This window comes from Ipomoea triloba, chromosome 8 (genome assembly GCF_003576645.1).
Source record: "Ipomoea triloba cultivar NCNSP0323 chromosome 8, ASM357664v1".
NCBI classification, from domain to species: domain Eukaryota; kingdom Viridiplantae; phylum Streptophyta; class Magnoliopsida; order Solanales; family Convolvulaceae; genus Ipomoea; species Ipomoea triloba.
In genome coordinates, this window is record NC_044923.1 from 12,815,061 (window position 1) to 12,831,133 (window position 16,073).

Sequence of the window (16,073 nt, forward strand, 5' to 3'; positions counted from 1 at the left end):
AGGTAATAGGTATGAAGTGCAACCAACTAAACCAAAAAAGCTTATTATTATGAAGAGATATCCTGTTGAAAAAGAGTTTGCTATGGGTGCTAAGCTAAGGTGGTCATAACAAGACTAGATGCAAAAAGATACATGACACAGAAATGGAGGCATCTCATAACAAGCTCATTTATTATATTATACACTATCTCATTCTCTTTTCTATATAAATCATTTTCATTTATTACACTTTCTCAATGGAGGCAAAGTGGTGCTCATTGCTGGAAATTAAGCAATTTCCGACCACCTGAAAGTGGTCAGAAATGGCCTAAATCCGGCCGGAAACCCATGTTCCGACCACTTTAGGTATTCGGAAAAATCATTGTAGCTAGCTATTTCTGACCACCAAACAAAGTGGTCGAAATAGCGTCCAATATTCTAAAGTTGTCGGAAAAAACGATCACCAAAAACGATTGGTGGATTTCGAATTTTTCGACCACTGGCGGTCGGAAGATCCAAGTCAAGCAATGTTCTTGGTTTCCGACCACCATCCATTAAAAAAAATCATTTCACTACTGAGGGTACCCTCTGAAGTAAAATGGAAAAAAAATTAAAATGTCACTATTTGATAAGTTTAGGTATCTGCTGAAAAACATATACACATTTCATTCCTTTATAGAGAATTCATCGATATACAATTGAAAATTTAAAATAAGTCAAAATCCCTCCCAGCCTTCAGTACAAGTTAACTTGCCAGATGGAGTTCCACCTAAAAATGCATTTATAAGTGCCTATCTCAGTCGATTGGAAAGTCATTCTACAATTTAGAGCAACTTGCAATACCACGCATAACTAAGAAATTGCAAAGAGGAATGGCAAAGCAAATTTAAAAGAATTTCAATCAACAAGGCACTTCACTCTCTAAGCTAGCATACACTAATCATTGAAAGGTTCTAGCTATGACTATAAAGAAAAACATTTCGCATACTATGACACTATAAAATTGAAACCTACCCGATATATAACTAACCATATGTGAGCCACTTTATTTGGAATTTTTCTATAATATACTATAAGCAAAATGTTACTACAGGGCATTCTAATATCAAATTAGAAAAACATATAAAACAAAAATAATAGACATGTGCATGCTTATAGCATATTGCACCTCACATTTTATGCAAATCTTCACAATTTTCATCACAAATAAACTGATCATAGAAAGGTGCATTACCTCCCGGATATCCACCAATTGTCCTAATTGATCATAGACATATTTAAGACATCTACAAATTCATTATTCATAAACTTAGGAAAATATATAGTGTAAGCACTTAACAGGTTCTCAAATTCATTATTCATAAACTTCAAGAACATTGGGTAGAAGCACAAGTAACTAGGAATACAAGGAGAAGAACTAGGAAAACTAAAGATGGACACCAATCAACAGAAGTAAATGATCAGTGCATATAAACATCAATTGGTAGCACACAAAGAAAATATATATACCCACAACCAAAATTAAGGCTTTCAAGTTTAGGCTTTAAAGTGAACAACTAACCTGAATTAGAATTAGAAGAAGATTCATTCCAAATTGACGCAAAAATTCAGGTTGCTCATTGCTGGAAGAGACTACAAAACTGCAAAAACCCAGGAAAAATTAACCAAATGAGTATTGGCATACTGGTGGAAATGGCAGTAGAGCAACAAGCAACAAAAATGGAAATAGTCGAATTTCATTACCCATCTAAATGCCAATGCTGATCTAAGCAGCGTGGCAAGATTTCCTGGATCTTGCATCAACATTCCCATGATTATATAAACTTAATCTGAAATTCTAGAAAGATCATATTGAAACACAATCTATGGATATATATTGATGTTATCTTATTCTAAGTGCTCCAAGACATATAACAAGGTTTTCAATTCTAACTTCAATGACACAACTAACAGAGTGAACATAATTATTTGGAGACCTTTTCAGTTGGCTTCAGTGACCAAAACTGCATGTGACAACTAGCATCAAGACTACACTAATGGAATTTTTTAACTATTTCACATGAAAGAAAATTGCCAAGCACTTCCAGTGTGAAAATAGAACAATTTGAATACCATCAAGAACTATAATTCGATTCATAGATGGGAACCAGCCAACAACTACAATCATCTCTAAAGTCATCAGCAACACTATGAAAAGTTGAGGGAATCCTGTAGTAGTTTATTAAGTATCAAAAAAATCAAGAATCAAGAACATAATGAAAAAGTGGAGTTGAGGGAAAGTAGAAAATGTTAAAGAATGACATCAAGCAGATGAAATATATAGTACCTATCTTTGCAAAGTGGAACATGCTTGTAGAACCATCCACCATAATACTCAGTAATAGTAGCAAGGGTTCCATCTTATTCCATCTTGGAATACACCGTAAAATGCCACCACATGTGGGTGATGAAGCTTTGACGTAATATCAGCTTCCCTCCAGAACTCTATAGTCTAGAAACAAGAAGATTATGAAGATAAACTAGAATAAGTGACAAATGAAAAAATAAATAAGATCTTAAAAGAAATAACAATTGTGGATCTAATCATCCTTTAATTTGTTTAGCAAAGTTAATGCAAAGACTCTAGCTGAAACTCAGGAATAAGTTTATCATAAATGTACGAATGAAAAGAAAAGGAGATGAAGGGGAAGAAGGGGAGGAAGGGGAGGGGGTGGGGCTGGTTTTATGTTTAGTTGAAGAAAGATCATCAATCTCTCTTGCTCTGATGATCGTAGAGTGAAGCAACTCGTTTTTATTCGTTTAATTGCAACATCAATGCCTAACAAACTTCTAAGGATCTGATTTAATCTGACATCTTACTTAATTAATCTTAAGATCACCAATTTGAATAGAAGGATCTATTATGCTAATCTTACATAAACATTTAAGTATACAACCAAAAGTCATTTCACTTCATAAATAGTGTAATATCAAAACAAATAAAACACACAAAAATATTATGGAAATCAAATTACATAATTTAGAATGAAAAAGAAAACTAATTACATTTTTAAGTTGTTTAACTTGCTTGCGAAGAACAGTGGTTTCATCATCCAAATCACGCAAAATATTAATGTAAAAAGGTCTGCATTATCTTATAACTTATAAGCATGTATGGTCTAGCTCTTGATATATCATTAGAAATAACAAGATATTTAAAGATTGGCAAACCGGTTAGTTATCTCTCATTAGAAAGTTCAAATTTTTATCATGATTTTACAATAGTAACCAGAGACAAATAAAAAGTAAAAATATGTACTAAGAGACAAGACTTGCTTACTAGCCTAGTAATACTATGAACAGATAGCGAACATGTTGGCAAAAGTACAAATGTCATTATGCATTTGATACTTACCAGAAGCTTTGTCAATTTTTGGGAGAGAAACAAGGTAATGTCTTGGAAGCTTCAACTCTTCATCTTATTGCACCGTATGATTTGCCTGGAAATTGAAGGTCACAACAGGTTAATAGCATCACCATTTTGATAGTTTCTCTTACTTTCTAAAAGATCAAGCATGAAGCCCCATTTTCCCTATGGTAACATACTGCTATTAAGCCAGAATGCCACATTTTATTCAAGATAAATAAGGATACAAACCCGAAATGTGATTAGATTTTAGGGAAAATTTGAAACACAAAATATAATTCCCTTCCAAGAAATTAAACGTAACTCTAAATCAGTATGTTCAACTAGAAAGTTCTTCCAACAAAATCATGGACAATAAAGATACATACTAATAAGTTCATGAAGCATAAAGAAACAAACACAGAAATCTCTGAACCAAAACATTTTTATTACACACCATAAACAAACTATTTTCTTATTGACACAAAAATAACTACCAAAGACAAATAAAATAAGAACAATACATTGATATATTGGCGACAGAATACATAACGATGGCGTCCGGTGACGGAGTGATTGACAACAGCGTAGATCCGATTGTCAAGGTAGACCAGTGAAGAAGTGAGAAGCAGGTGGGAAAGTGAGATGATAACTGGGTGGAGTCATGGAATCGTTGAGACACATAGAGAGTTTGAGGTGAGGAGTGGGAGAGGTAATGGGCGCAAATGATGGTTGAAGTCTGTATTCTGTGCACCCTAACATAAAGCTTTATATATATAGAAAATTATTTCCGACCACTATTGGTGGTCGGAAAAAATTCTAATTTAAATAATTTCATATGACCAAAATGGTTTTTCGATCACCTCTATTTGGAATTTTGACCATTTTCCATCCAACCCCAATCCTTATACCGTGGACCATGGGTCATGGCTGATATTGCAGTTGTGTTGAACGGATACTGCAGTTGTGTTTAAAGGGAATTGCAGTTGCTCGAAACATAAGTCGTTTCATCCGTTTGGGAATTGCATTTGTGTTGAACGGATACTGCAGTTGTGTTGAACGGATGAATGGCCTCTGTTCCGCGCAACTGCAGTATCTTTTCAACACAACTGCAGTATCCATTCAACAAAATTGCAGTATCAGCCATGACCATGATCTACAATGCATTGTGGACCATGGTCCGTCCAACCCAACTCATTGTCGAAAAAATGTCACTTTTTTCGACCATTTTTATAGGAGGTCGGAAAAATGGTTGGAAAATTGAAGATTTTCAGCAGTGGTTGAAATCCAAGATGCTGCTACTACTATGGAAGATGTTATTGTTGATGTCTAAGATGCTAGTGCTAGTGATGCTACTATTGCTAATATTGAATTTCAATGTGCTACTAATGCTAATGTTGAAGTAGTCCAAGGTGCTTTTGTTATTACCATTGATGTTGAAGTCCAAGGTGTTGCTACTCCAAGCTGTTGTTGCTACTAAAGAAGTGAAATGGTTGGTCCCATTTGTTAATAATTGAAGCATGTGGTTTATCTCAATTAAAAGTCTAAGCTGATAGTTGAGTTGCACATTTATGTTTGAGCAAATTGCCATTTTGGTCGACTGACTATAGAGGTCCTGTTAATTGCAGTCCACGACTTTCAAAACTGTTAATTGCATACCATGACTATTCAATTTCTATCAATTTTGGTCACTCCGGCCAAATTTCGCCGAAAAATTTTAAAAGTTAAAATAGCGAGGGTATTTTAGTCATTTCACCCCTATTTCTTCTTCTCCGGCGAAACCTTCTTCTTCTCCGGCGAATTCTTCGTCTTCTCCGGCGAACTCTTTTTTTCTTCTCGTAGTGCTCTTATTGTGGACACATTATACTGTTAGGGTCCTCCGTAAGTGTGATCCAACCCCTCCCAAACCAGATCAGACAGAATACGCAAAGTTCATTCCAGAATAGAAAAATAAGATCAGATTGTTCATATTACATCTCCCAGAAGCCAAATAAACATGGAATCCATACCAACAAATGTTCATAAACATCAATATGCAAAGGATCAAGAACACAAGTTCATAAATCCATCAAGATAACTCACAGACAACAAAAATAGGCTAAGCAGCAAAGAATTTCACAGGATTCCAATACACCAAATATTATCATAGATTAAGAGTGTAAAAATAGGTTTTAGTGGAAATGATGGTTACCTCTTTGGAGCACACTTCAACCAAGAACCCTCAAAACTCCTTACAAAGCTTCACCTCCACCTTGGTCATCTTTTTCCCAAAAAGATCCCCAAAAGAACAACATAAGAACTTATATAAAGATTATGAAAATAACATGATGCAAGATATATTCCTAAAGATAAACACTTACCCAAGCATTATCAATCCTAAAAGAGCAAACTTGATCTTGGATCTTGAAGAAGAAAGTGTAGGATTTGCTTAGGGTTCTTTAGAGGTGAAAGGAATAGGATGAAATATATTTGCAGGAGAATGAAAAAGAGGAATAGGGTTGTAAGTACAAGACTTTTATATTAGTAAGGAAAGATCATTACATATATCATGTATGTATCATACTAGGGTAAAGACATTAAATAATGGGCCCTTATAAGAATGGTCTCACATTATTTATTATACTACTAGTTAGTAGGAAATTAATCCTTCAAGAATAAATACATTGGGCCATTATAAAGAAAATGCTCTTACTTATCAGAATTGTAAGGATCTAATTTAAATAAATCCCTTACAAGAATTAAATCAAGAATTAGGCCTTTGGAATAAAATAATTAATTCCGGAATAAGAAATAGATATATATATCAATTAGGAAGATTAAGCCCAATTAAATCAAATAAGTTACCCGGTGGAAATAATTACCGGTCTCAAGGCTTGAACGAATTTACGGGGTGTTACAAGCCTGCTTTAATCCATACAAAAATCATTTCAATAAACAAACATGATCAAGGTATTGCGAATCAGTATAACCAGGTGGCTGGCGCATGTAGACAGTTTTAGATAGGTTCCCATTTAAGAAGGCATTATGATCATCAAGTTGCCTAATGACCCAACCAAAGGATATAGCTAAAAAAAGAAGTAACCTGACTGTAGTTGGTTTAACCACTAGATTGAAAGTGTCAAAGAAGTCCTGTCTAGAACCTGATTAAATCCTTTTGCCACTAACCTGGCCTTGTGCCTCTCAATGGTACCATCAACCTTTCGTAAGAGAAGGCATATGATTAATCAAAAGAATAAGACGGAGGGGACTTGTGAAGAAGTAAATGAAAACTGAAGTTATTTAACGTAGGAGAAGGCATATGATTAATCAAATAAATAGTAGTCTCAAAGGCAAAGCCCCAAAACCTAGAAGGAACAGATGCATGAACCAAAAGAGTCAAGCCAGTCTCAACAATGTGTTTGTGTTTTCTTTCAACATGCCCATTTTGTTTGTGGGTATAAGCACACGATTGTCTATGAAAAATTCCTAATTGAACAAGAGTGGAATGCAGCTTTTTATATTCAGCCCCTAAATCAAATTGAACAGACTTTACTTTGTGATTAAAAGACCACTTAACCATGACATGAAACCTATTGAAAATAGAATAGAGTTTAGATTTTTGCTTCATAGGATAGTACCAAGTATAGCGAGAATGATCATCTACAAAGATTACAAAATATCGATAACCATCAGGTGATAACACATGACCTGAGCCCCAAATATCAGTATATATCAAATCTAAGACATTCGAACAAGAGGAATCAACATGAGATAAAGGAAAATGCGCAGACTTGCCTAATAGACAATCACTACACAAACTCGAATTACAACGAATAGTACTTTTAGACCCACTAACTGAACAAACCTATAAAATAATACTAAAAGCACGATGGTGAGGATGACCCAAACAATTGTGCCAAGTGAAGTAGAGGTACGAGTCTAAAGAAACGCTGGAGGAGATGAACTAGAGCTTGAAATAGGTAGAGTATAGAGGCGTCCAGAACTATTGCCTCGTAGAAGGGTTTCCTTGGTGTTGATATCCTTCACAACAAAAAAAGATGGGTGAAACTCAAATAACACATTATTGTATGTTGTAAACTTTTGAACAGACAAAAGAGAAGTAGATAGTGACGGAACACGAAGAATATTAGACAATCTAAAAGACTGAGATGGGAATTAAAGGAAACATGGCTAACATGACTAATAGGTAAACCCATACCATCACCAAACACGTAGTGTGTCAGTACCAACATACTCCTCAGAGGCAGAAAATGTAGCAATATTCGGAGTCACATGATTAGTTTCTCCAGTGTCAGGGATCCACAACTGAGAGTCATTCACACTCGAATTGCTATCTTGATAGGTCAAATTAGCTCAAGGAGCAGAATCAAAATGATTGTAACACCCAGTAGTAGAGTAACCATTGCGGCCACAAATTTGACAAACAATCCCACCGCCACCACCACCGGAACCACCACGACCGCGACCACCGTGACCTGCATGCGAACGACCACCACATGGGTTCGCGCCACCAACACCGCGCTACTTCCCTCCACGAGCGAACCGCCAGCCACCCCTTTGGAGCTGGCCGAGAAGGTTGAGAGTCCGAGCACGAGAAGACGGTGCGAGGGACTATGTGACAGAATCCCATAGCGCCTTGCTGGTGCGACGCCCCACCGCCAACAGCATTACTTCATCAAAAAGAGAGGACACAAGCATGGAGAGAAAAGCTTGGTCTTGTCAGCGCCATGCAGCATAGGCCGGATTGGGCTCTGGTTGTGCATCATTGCTGACGACAGGGAGGGTGAAAGACGGATAAGGGTAGGTGCCATCGATAAAACCCATTAAATCGTGACTAAGGAGGAAGGGAACAACTTGAGTCCTCCAGAACAGGAAGTTCTTATGGCTTAGTTTAATACTAATGAAGTGGTGTGCAGTGGACAACGAAATCGAACCTGTGAGCGCTTGACCACAAGGTCTTTGACATATTGGTAAAACAATTAGTCTATCAGTCAATTTAAATTTGTTTGACCACTATTAATTGTTTGGCATTGGTTAAACAATCAATATGAGTTTTTAATTAATTAGTCTTTACTAACAATTTATTACTTTCTTCTTTTTTTTTTTGAAAGCAACAGTTTATTACTTCAAAACATTAAAATTAAAAAAGTTGCTCAATCGATTTTTTCAGAAAGTCATATTCTATGTAATTAGCTATTGACAACAATTAATTTACCAAGTAGGTTTTTATACTCAATTAGCCCTATACATTGTTGACAATTTGATCAATGTAATATTTTTTTTCCCAAAAAAAGAGAGGGATTTCAGTGTTAGTCTCTCACTCTTCCATGAGAGCATAGTTCAATTTTTGTCCACATTTTTCTTGATGGATTATTAACTACTCCCTCTATCTCATTTTATCTGTTGTACTTACTATTTACTGGTGAAATCAACTCTTTTTTCTTTATTTATTTTCTTTAGTATTTTTATTTATTTTTAAATTTGATTTTTTGTGTTTAATAGTACTTTTAGTGTAATTTCTAAATATATAGATTTTGTATATTAATACTAAACTTAATATTGTTAAAAACTGGATTAAAAATAACTCTCATCAAGGCTCGTTAACCGAACCAGACACATAAAATGGGACGAAAGGAATATATTTTTACAAGTACATATGAAGAAAAAGAAACAGAGAAAAATAGATCCTTCTTCAAAACTAAAACATAGTAATATATTAGAGAAAATATCTCCAGCAGTCTTCCGATAAATAACGATTTAGCCGCTGTGGTCCCTCGTCTTAGCAAAAGACGTGTGAACCGAGCCGCCATGTTTTTAGATGTTCTAGACTTCAGTCTGAGAAAGCAGATGGGCGACGAAAGGTCGCGTCTTGCAGTTAGCCGTCAACGGCGACGCTTTGGGCATAGTTATTCCAATTCCTTGGGTCATATCCACCATTTCACTGCCAATTCTTTCCCAATCAAAGCATTGGATCAATGATCCCAATGACAGCCCAACCATACGCAACGCCAGTCCTTCGCCGGGGCAGCTTCTCCTTCCAGATCCAAAAGGCATCATCTTGAATCCATCTCTTACTCCGGCAAACCCTTCAAATCTCTCCGGCTTGAATTTCTCCGGTTCATCCCAGTACTTGGGGTCTCTTTGGATAGAATACAAGTTGATCATCAGCATTGTGCCGGCGGGGATACGGTAGCCGCCGACGGTGCACTCCTCTGAGGACTCGTGTGGGATTAACAGAGGGGCGCCTGGGCACATTCTCATTATTTCGTTCAGTACGCAGTGCAGGTAGGGCAGGTTACCCAAATCTGATTCCTGGATTAATCGCTTCTGTCCGGTCAAATCATCGATCTCCTTTTGTGCCGCCTTCAAGATTTGTGGGTGATTTAGCAGAAGTGATAGCCCCCACTCCATTGTACCGGAGGATGTCTCTGTTCCTGCTCCTAACATAACCTGCATTGAGTGTCTTGCGATAAGATACTTATATGCAAATATAAGAGTTAATGTCATATGGGTCATTCGAGTACAATAGTTTTGACACGTTTAGTGTTAAACTTTTAGATTGACTATATATAATTTTCTGATTTTAAATTGTTATCATCGTGCTCTAATTTAACTAGTTAATTTCTGAGGTCCTCCAGAAGGACCAGGACTAGTTAAAATTTAATATTTTAAAGATGATTGGTGGTTAACTTGAACCATGATAACAATTTAAAAATTAAAGGACTACTAGTGATCCATTTAAAAGTTTGAAGATTAAATGATACAAAAACACTATATTTATAGTTGGAAGATCCTAGATAATGGCCCTGTTTGGTAAATAATCAGCCAATCAGTCAATTTTGGCTTATTTGACCACTATTAGTTGTTTGGTTAATAAGTTTTTTGTAACTCCAAAATACTAAAATTGAAAAGGCTACTCAAAGCGTCTTTTCAATTTGCTTTTTGAGAAAAAAGAAATTATACCAAACAACTATCAACTAACAGCTAACCTATCAAATAACTTTTTACAATCAGCTAATGTTATTAACTAATCATAAAACAGTTAATCATCAGCTAACAGCCATTAATATTAACTTGCAAATCTAAATATGTATATGTACAAAAATAGCGCCTCCAGTACATAGCAGAGACTATATTGAAAATAGGGATTTAAACATTAGAGATGAGATAAGATACTCCTGTTATAACTCACCGACATGAGGCCTCTGATAATTTCATCCTGATAATATTCAGGTTCATTTTCTTGGAGTGTGAGCAGCACTTGAACAAATGATTTCTTCTTCCCTGCAGGCTCCGTGGAATCCTCAGTACTGATGTTTTCTGCCATTTGTTTCCGGCAGTCTTCGATCAAGTCCTGCATAAAAGCGTCTCTATTCCGTTGCACCTTCACAAACCTCTTCTTCTCCATGCTCCAGAACACCTTCTTCAACCACGGCACAAAGTCTCCCATGTTGGTTGCCCCACTGATGAGTACAATCTCTGTGAGGATCTCCCTGAACCGGTTTGCCTCTTTCAGATCCTCCACGTTCTCGCCGAAATACCGTTTCCCGGCGATCATCCTCATCATCAGGTTCAACATCAGCTCGAAAAACACGCTCTTCATTTCAACTGGAGCTCCTGCTTTGGAGGACGAATCTAGCTTTCTTATCATGTACTTCACCTCGTCCGCGCGGATGTCGTGGAGCATCTGGAGGCGGTGGGTGGACAGGATTTCGATGGCGGCGATTCTGCGGAGGTTCCGCCAGTGGTCGTTGTAGGAGGTCCACGCTACGGTAGTGTAGTTGCAGCCTAGGTACTTTCCGACCATCAGACGTGGCCGGTTTGCGAAAACGACGTCGTGCTTCGACAGACACTCCTCCGCCGCGGAAGGGGAGGAGACCAACAGGACTTTCCGGGAGCCGAACTCGAGGAGGAGGACGGGGCCATAGCGGTTGGAGATATTGGTTAAGGCTTGGTGGAGAGGTTTCTTAAAGAGGTACAGATGACCGAGGAGGGGGAGAGTGAGGAACGGCGCCGGTGGATGGTTCTTGAATTTCCGGTGAAAGTGTTTGGAGATTAGGTACAAGGGCAAGAAGAGGGCAAGATACAAGAATGGATAAAAAATGTAATCCATGGATGGCTTCCAAGATTTTGGGTGCGAGTGATCAAATGTTGGGCTGAGAATCGTTGGGACATAATCACAAAATTTATATACATTTTTTTGAATTTATTATCGAGATGGTCCCTCGACAATAGCAAAATTACCAATTTGGTCATCAACAATTTTTTGTGCCCAATTAAGTCCCTCCACTTTGAATATTTTAACTAATTTGGTCCTCTGTTTATTTTGCTGTTAAAATCGGGACCAAATTGGTAATTTTGCTATAGTCAAGGGACCAAATTGATAATTTTGCAATAGTCAAGAAACCAAATTGGTAATTAATTTTTCATTGAAATGGTCCCTTGACTATAGCAAAATTACCAATTTGGTCCCTTGACTATAGCAAAATTATCAATTTAGTCCCCGATTTTAACAGCAAAATAAACGGAGGACCAAATTGGTTAAAATTTTCAATGTCGAGGGACTTAATTGGGCACGAAAAATTGTTGAGGACCAAATTAGTAATTCCGTAATAGTCGAGGAACCATTTCAATAATAAACTCCATTTTTTTATGAGAAATTGGTCAAATAAGTCAAGTTGTTATATCGTCGACCATGGTCATGACTGATACTACAGTTGTGTAGAACTGATACTTCAGGTGTGTTGAAAAGAAACTGCACTTGTGCGGAACGGAGACCGTTTCATCCGTATGTTTTCATTATTAATCAAAACGACGTCGTTTTGATGCCGCGCTCGGTACACAATCCATTGTGGACCGCGGTCTACAGTAAAATTTACGAAATAAGCCCCAAAACATTATCTAAAAAATTAATTAGGCTTCTAAACATTTAAAAGTACAATTAGGCCCTTTAACATATTAAATTGGGACAAAGAAGACAAAAACCGATAAATGACCTGCAATTACATGTCATTTAATATTCCGGTAAAAATCCAGCGACGGATCTTCCGTCGTCGGTCGCCATACCCCGGCGGAAGACAACCATGAAAGTCGACCAGTGGTCGCTTTCCCATGAAAGTCGACCAGTGGTCGCGCCGTCCTTCATGTAAGGTGACCAAATTGGTCGCCTTGCATGGCAAAAGGCAACCAGTTGGTCGCCTTCTGTCGGGGTAACCGCCTTCGATTGTCGAATTTTCACCGAAATAGTAAATGACTTGCAATTTACTAGTTTTTGGTTTTTCTTCCCCCAATTTAACATGTTAAAGGATCTAATTGCAGTTTTTAAATGTTTAGGGGTCTAATTGACTTTTCAAGTAATGTTTAAGGGATTATTTGGCCCTTTTCCCCATTTTTTATTGAAAAATGTAAAATGAGAAAACTACGCTTTTGGTCCTAGAATTGCTTTATTATTGAAAATTTGGTCCCTGTCAATTAATTTGAACAAATATAATCCTTCAATTGTTCATAGTGTGACACATTTAGTCCTTGATGCTATATAATTAAAAATTTTGTTAATAAAATTTTATTTTATAAGGTTATAATTTTCAATTACTCTACACCATTAAACTTCCTTCCCTCTTTTTAAGTTTTAACGTCATCTTCATCAAACAATTTATATGTAACAATCCTAACTCATCAACAGTGAATATCAATAATTTCATTACTCTCAGACAACTTTTTTTTGAAAGGAACTCTTAGACAATTTCTATGTACATGAAATTTGAAGATGCGAACCTGTTCATTCATATTATTGTTCTCCTCCCACTCGCTATTTTCGCCTTTCATGTCTAATTTCAATTTTTTACGTTGATATTATCAATTAATTTACTCTAATTAACATTTCTCTTCTTTCAAAGATAACCCAACACAATTCCATTTGTTCTCATGGGTTTTTCAAAGTTGGTGTTTTTTTTAAAATGTTTTTCCTAGTTTTTTCCATGGGTAAGGTCTTTGAACCACAATGCAGCTATTTTGCTTCGAGTCAAGACCAGTCAACTCGTCGATTCCACTGTTCAAATCAATGACTTGGGGTGGATTCGGCTCTCGACGCGTTGTGTAATTGGACAGCCATTACCTGTGTTGCTCGGATTCAAGTTGTCGTCTCTATTGACTTCTCTAGCTTCGACCTCTCAGGCCACTTTCTGGTGAACCGTTGTTGGATTTCTACCATTCGTGCTCTCAAGCTTGCCAATAACAACTTCGGGGATTTTATCTCGTTGGATTCCTTCTCCTTGTGCTCACATCTAGAGAGTTTGGATGACTTGTCTTTGAACTTATTTGACAGAAACCTGCCGGAATTTCTGACAGAGTTCATGAACCTCACCGCGCTCGTCCTTAATATCATCAATAACCTCCCCAACGACTCCATCCCTGAGTTATTCTTGAATCTCACTGAGTTTACATATTTAAGATTAGAACACAGATGGAGTACGTTAATGAGGGAGGAGGGAGTTTAATGGTGGAGAGTAATTGACAATTATAACCTTATAAAATAGAATTTTATTAATAAAATTTTTAATTATATAGCATCAAGGACTAAATGAGTCACATTATGAACAATTGAAGGACTATGTTTGTTCAAATTAATTGATAGCGGCCAAATTTTCAATACTAAACAATTCAGGGGCCAAAAGTGTCGTTTTTCCATGTATTTTATAGAGTATAACCTTAATTAAGTGTTTAGATTTTATTAGAAAATAAAATGAATAAATAAAAATTATAATGTATTTTTTTATTTAGCAATCAAAACATGATACATTATTAAAAAAATGGGTAGACCATGCGAGAAGACAAAGAATATTAGGTTTGTGAAAACTGATAAGATTTTTCAGGGTGCGGAAAAATGAAACTCTTTCTCTTGTTGGCAGGCACATACTTGCGAAGTCCGTGTTGTCCACTATCCCTTTTTATACTATGCAAACTACGTCCCTACTAAGTGGGGTAATTCAGAGAATTGAAAGAATTATTCGGGACTTCCTATGGGGTTTGTCCACTAATGAGAGAAAGTGCCATCTGGTAGCCTGGGACTTAATCACCAAAACCAACCAGGAAGGCGGCCTTGGTCTTCATAAACTCGAGGCAATTTATAAAGCTTTCTGTGAAAACTGGGATGGAGAATTCTGAGAGAGGAGGATTGCCTCTAGATAAAGATCATGAAGGCTAAGTATATGGACCAATGTGGCGACCCTGCTACTTGGAGGAAAAAAACCCAAAATGTCTAACGCATGGAAGGGAATAGTAGAATCGCTCCCAATCTTTACAATTCGAACTAGAATGATGGTTAGAAATGAGAGGAAGACTAAACTTTGGCTTGATGCATGGCTCGGACATCGCCCTCTAACAGAGGAGTGCAGAACAATTTTACCTCTTCCGGAATTATATGCATCAGTTGCAGATTGTTGGATCCCATCCTTTGGTTGGGACAGGAGCATGTTAACGAACTTGCTATCATCTGAAATACTAAATACCCTGAAAACCGTCATCCTCTGCAAAGAAGATAACCTGGAGACTATATTGGCTGGAGAGATGGTACCAGTGGCACATTCTCAGTCAAATCGGACAAGAACCCCTCACGTACCGTCTTGAAATATTCATGTAACAACAATTTCTAAACAATGACAAAATATAACATTGCCAATAGATTAAACCATTACCAAATTAAAAAAAAAAAAAAACTACAAACAACCGCACACGAACTCTCACGCTAATTCAATTACACATGGGTAGCACGCAATATATAACACACTGGCACACAATTTATAGCATTTTTATAATTTAGTTAACACCTAAGTTTGGATAGGTAAAAAAATGTTTAAAAACATAGTCTAAAGATATTAAAAAAAAAAAAAAAAACTAGTAGAATGTAGAACCCTCAAGCTAATTCAACTAAACATTGGTGGCAAGTAATATATTACACATTGGCATTCAATTTATATCAACTTGCATACAAATATTCACACTATACCTAGGCACACAATTAACTGCCACTTAGCACTCGAAAATTAGAATCAAGAAACCCCCCCTATATGTTTGCAGAATTAAAGTAGAACAAGGTCCAAAAACAAACCATAAACTTTTAACAAGGGGAAAAAACTCGAAACACAAAAAGATATGTTTAGAAAACGCCTAACACAAGAAATAAATTACAAGAAATTTAAGACCCACACATCCATAACTAGGAAATAACTCCATGATTTCACAACTATTTATATACATGCATCAATTCACAACTATTTATATACATGCATCAAATGTTAAACTCTCATGCTAATTTAATTACACATCGGTAGCTCACAATATATAACACATTGGCACACAATTTATATCAATTTGCATACAAATATTCACACTATACTTAGGCACACAACCAACCCAACATTGGCACACAATTAAATACCAATTGGCACCCAAAAATTTAAATCACTAAATTCGAATGTAGTCCACAAAAAAAATAGAATCATAAAATTTTAACAATATACAACAAACATCCTAAAAAAGCATACATCCACACCAAAATACATAGACCTCCGCAGACATCACTGACAGAATTTGAACACAAAAAATAAAAATACCAGAAATTTAAGAACCACACCTCCATAACTAGGAAAAAACTCTATATTCTGACCACTGCTAATATATACATGCATAAAAAAAAAAGGCAAGCGAATCT

At 36.5% G+C, this 16,073-nt stretch overlaps 1 protein-coding gene and 1 long non-coding RNA gene across 3 annotated transcripts; both read right to left on the reverse strand.

Annotated features, from left to right (window-relative positions):
• Positions 1-628: 628 nt before the first annotated feature.
• On the reverse strand, positions 629-4,090 carry LOC116027878. 2 transcript variants are annotated; one of them, XR_004100011.1, is made up of 4 exons: positions 3,889-4,090; positions 3,374-3,458; positions 2,306-2,470; positions 629-1,619 (listed from the first exon to the last, which is right to left on the reverse strand). It is a non-coding gene; the product is annotated as an uncharacterized LOC116027878 (long non-coding RNA). The 2 variants fall into 2 exon arrangements; XR_004100010.1 differs by having other exon boundaries at positions 629-2,470.
• A 4,897-nt stretch (positions 4,091-8,987) lies between these two features.
• Positions 8,988-11,526, reverse strand: LOC116026585 (cytochrome P450 81Q32-like). Its single transcript, XM_031267907.1, has 2 exons — positions 10,557-11,526; positions 8,988-9,814 (listed from the first exon to the last, which is right to left on the reverse strand). Exons 1-2 carry the CDS (start codon positions 11,475-11,477, stop codon positions 9,188-9,190), a joined length of 1,548 nt encoding a protein of 515 aa, XP_031123767.1. The 5' UTR covers positions 11,478-11,526; the 3' UTR covers positions 8,988-9,187.
• Positions 11,527-16,073: the final 4,547 nt, after the last annotated feature.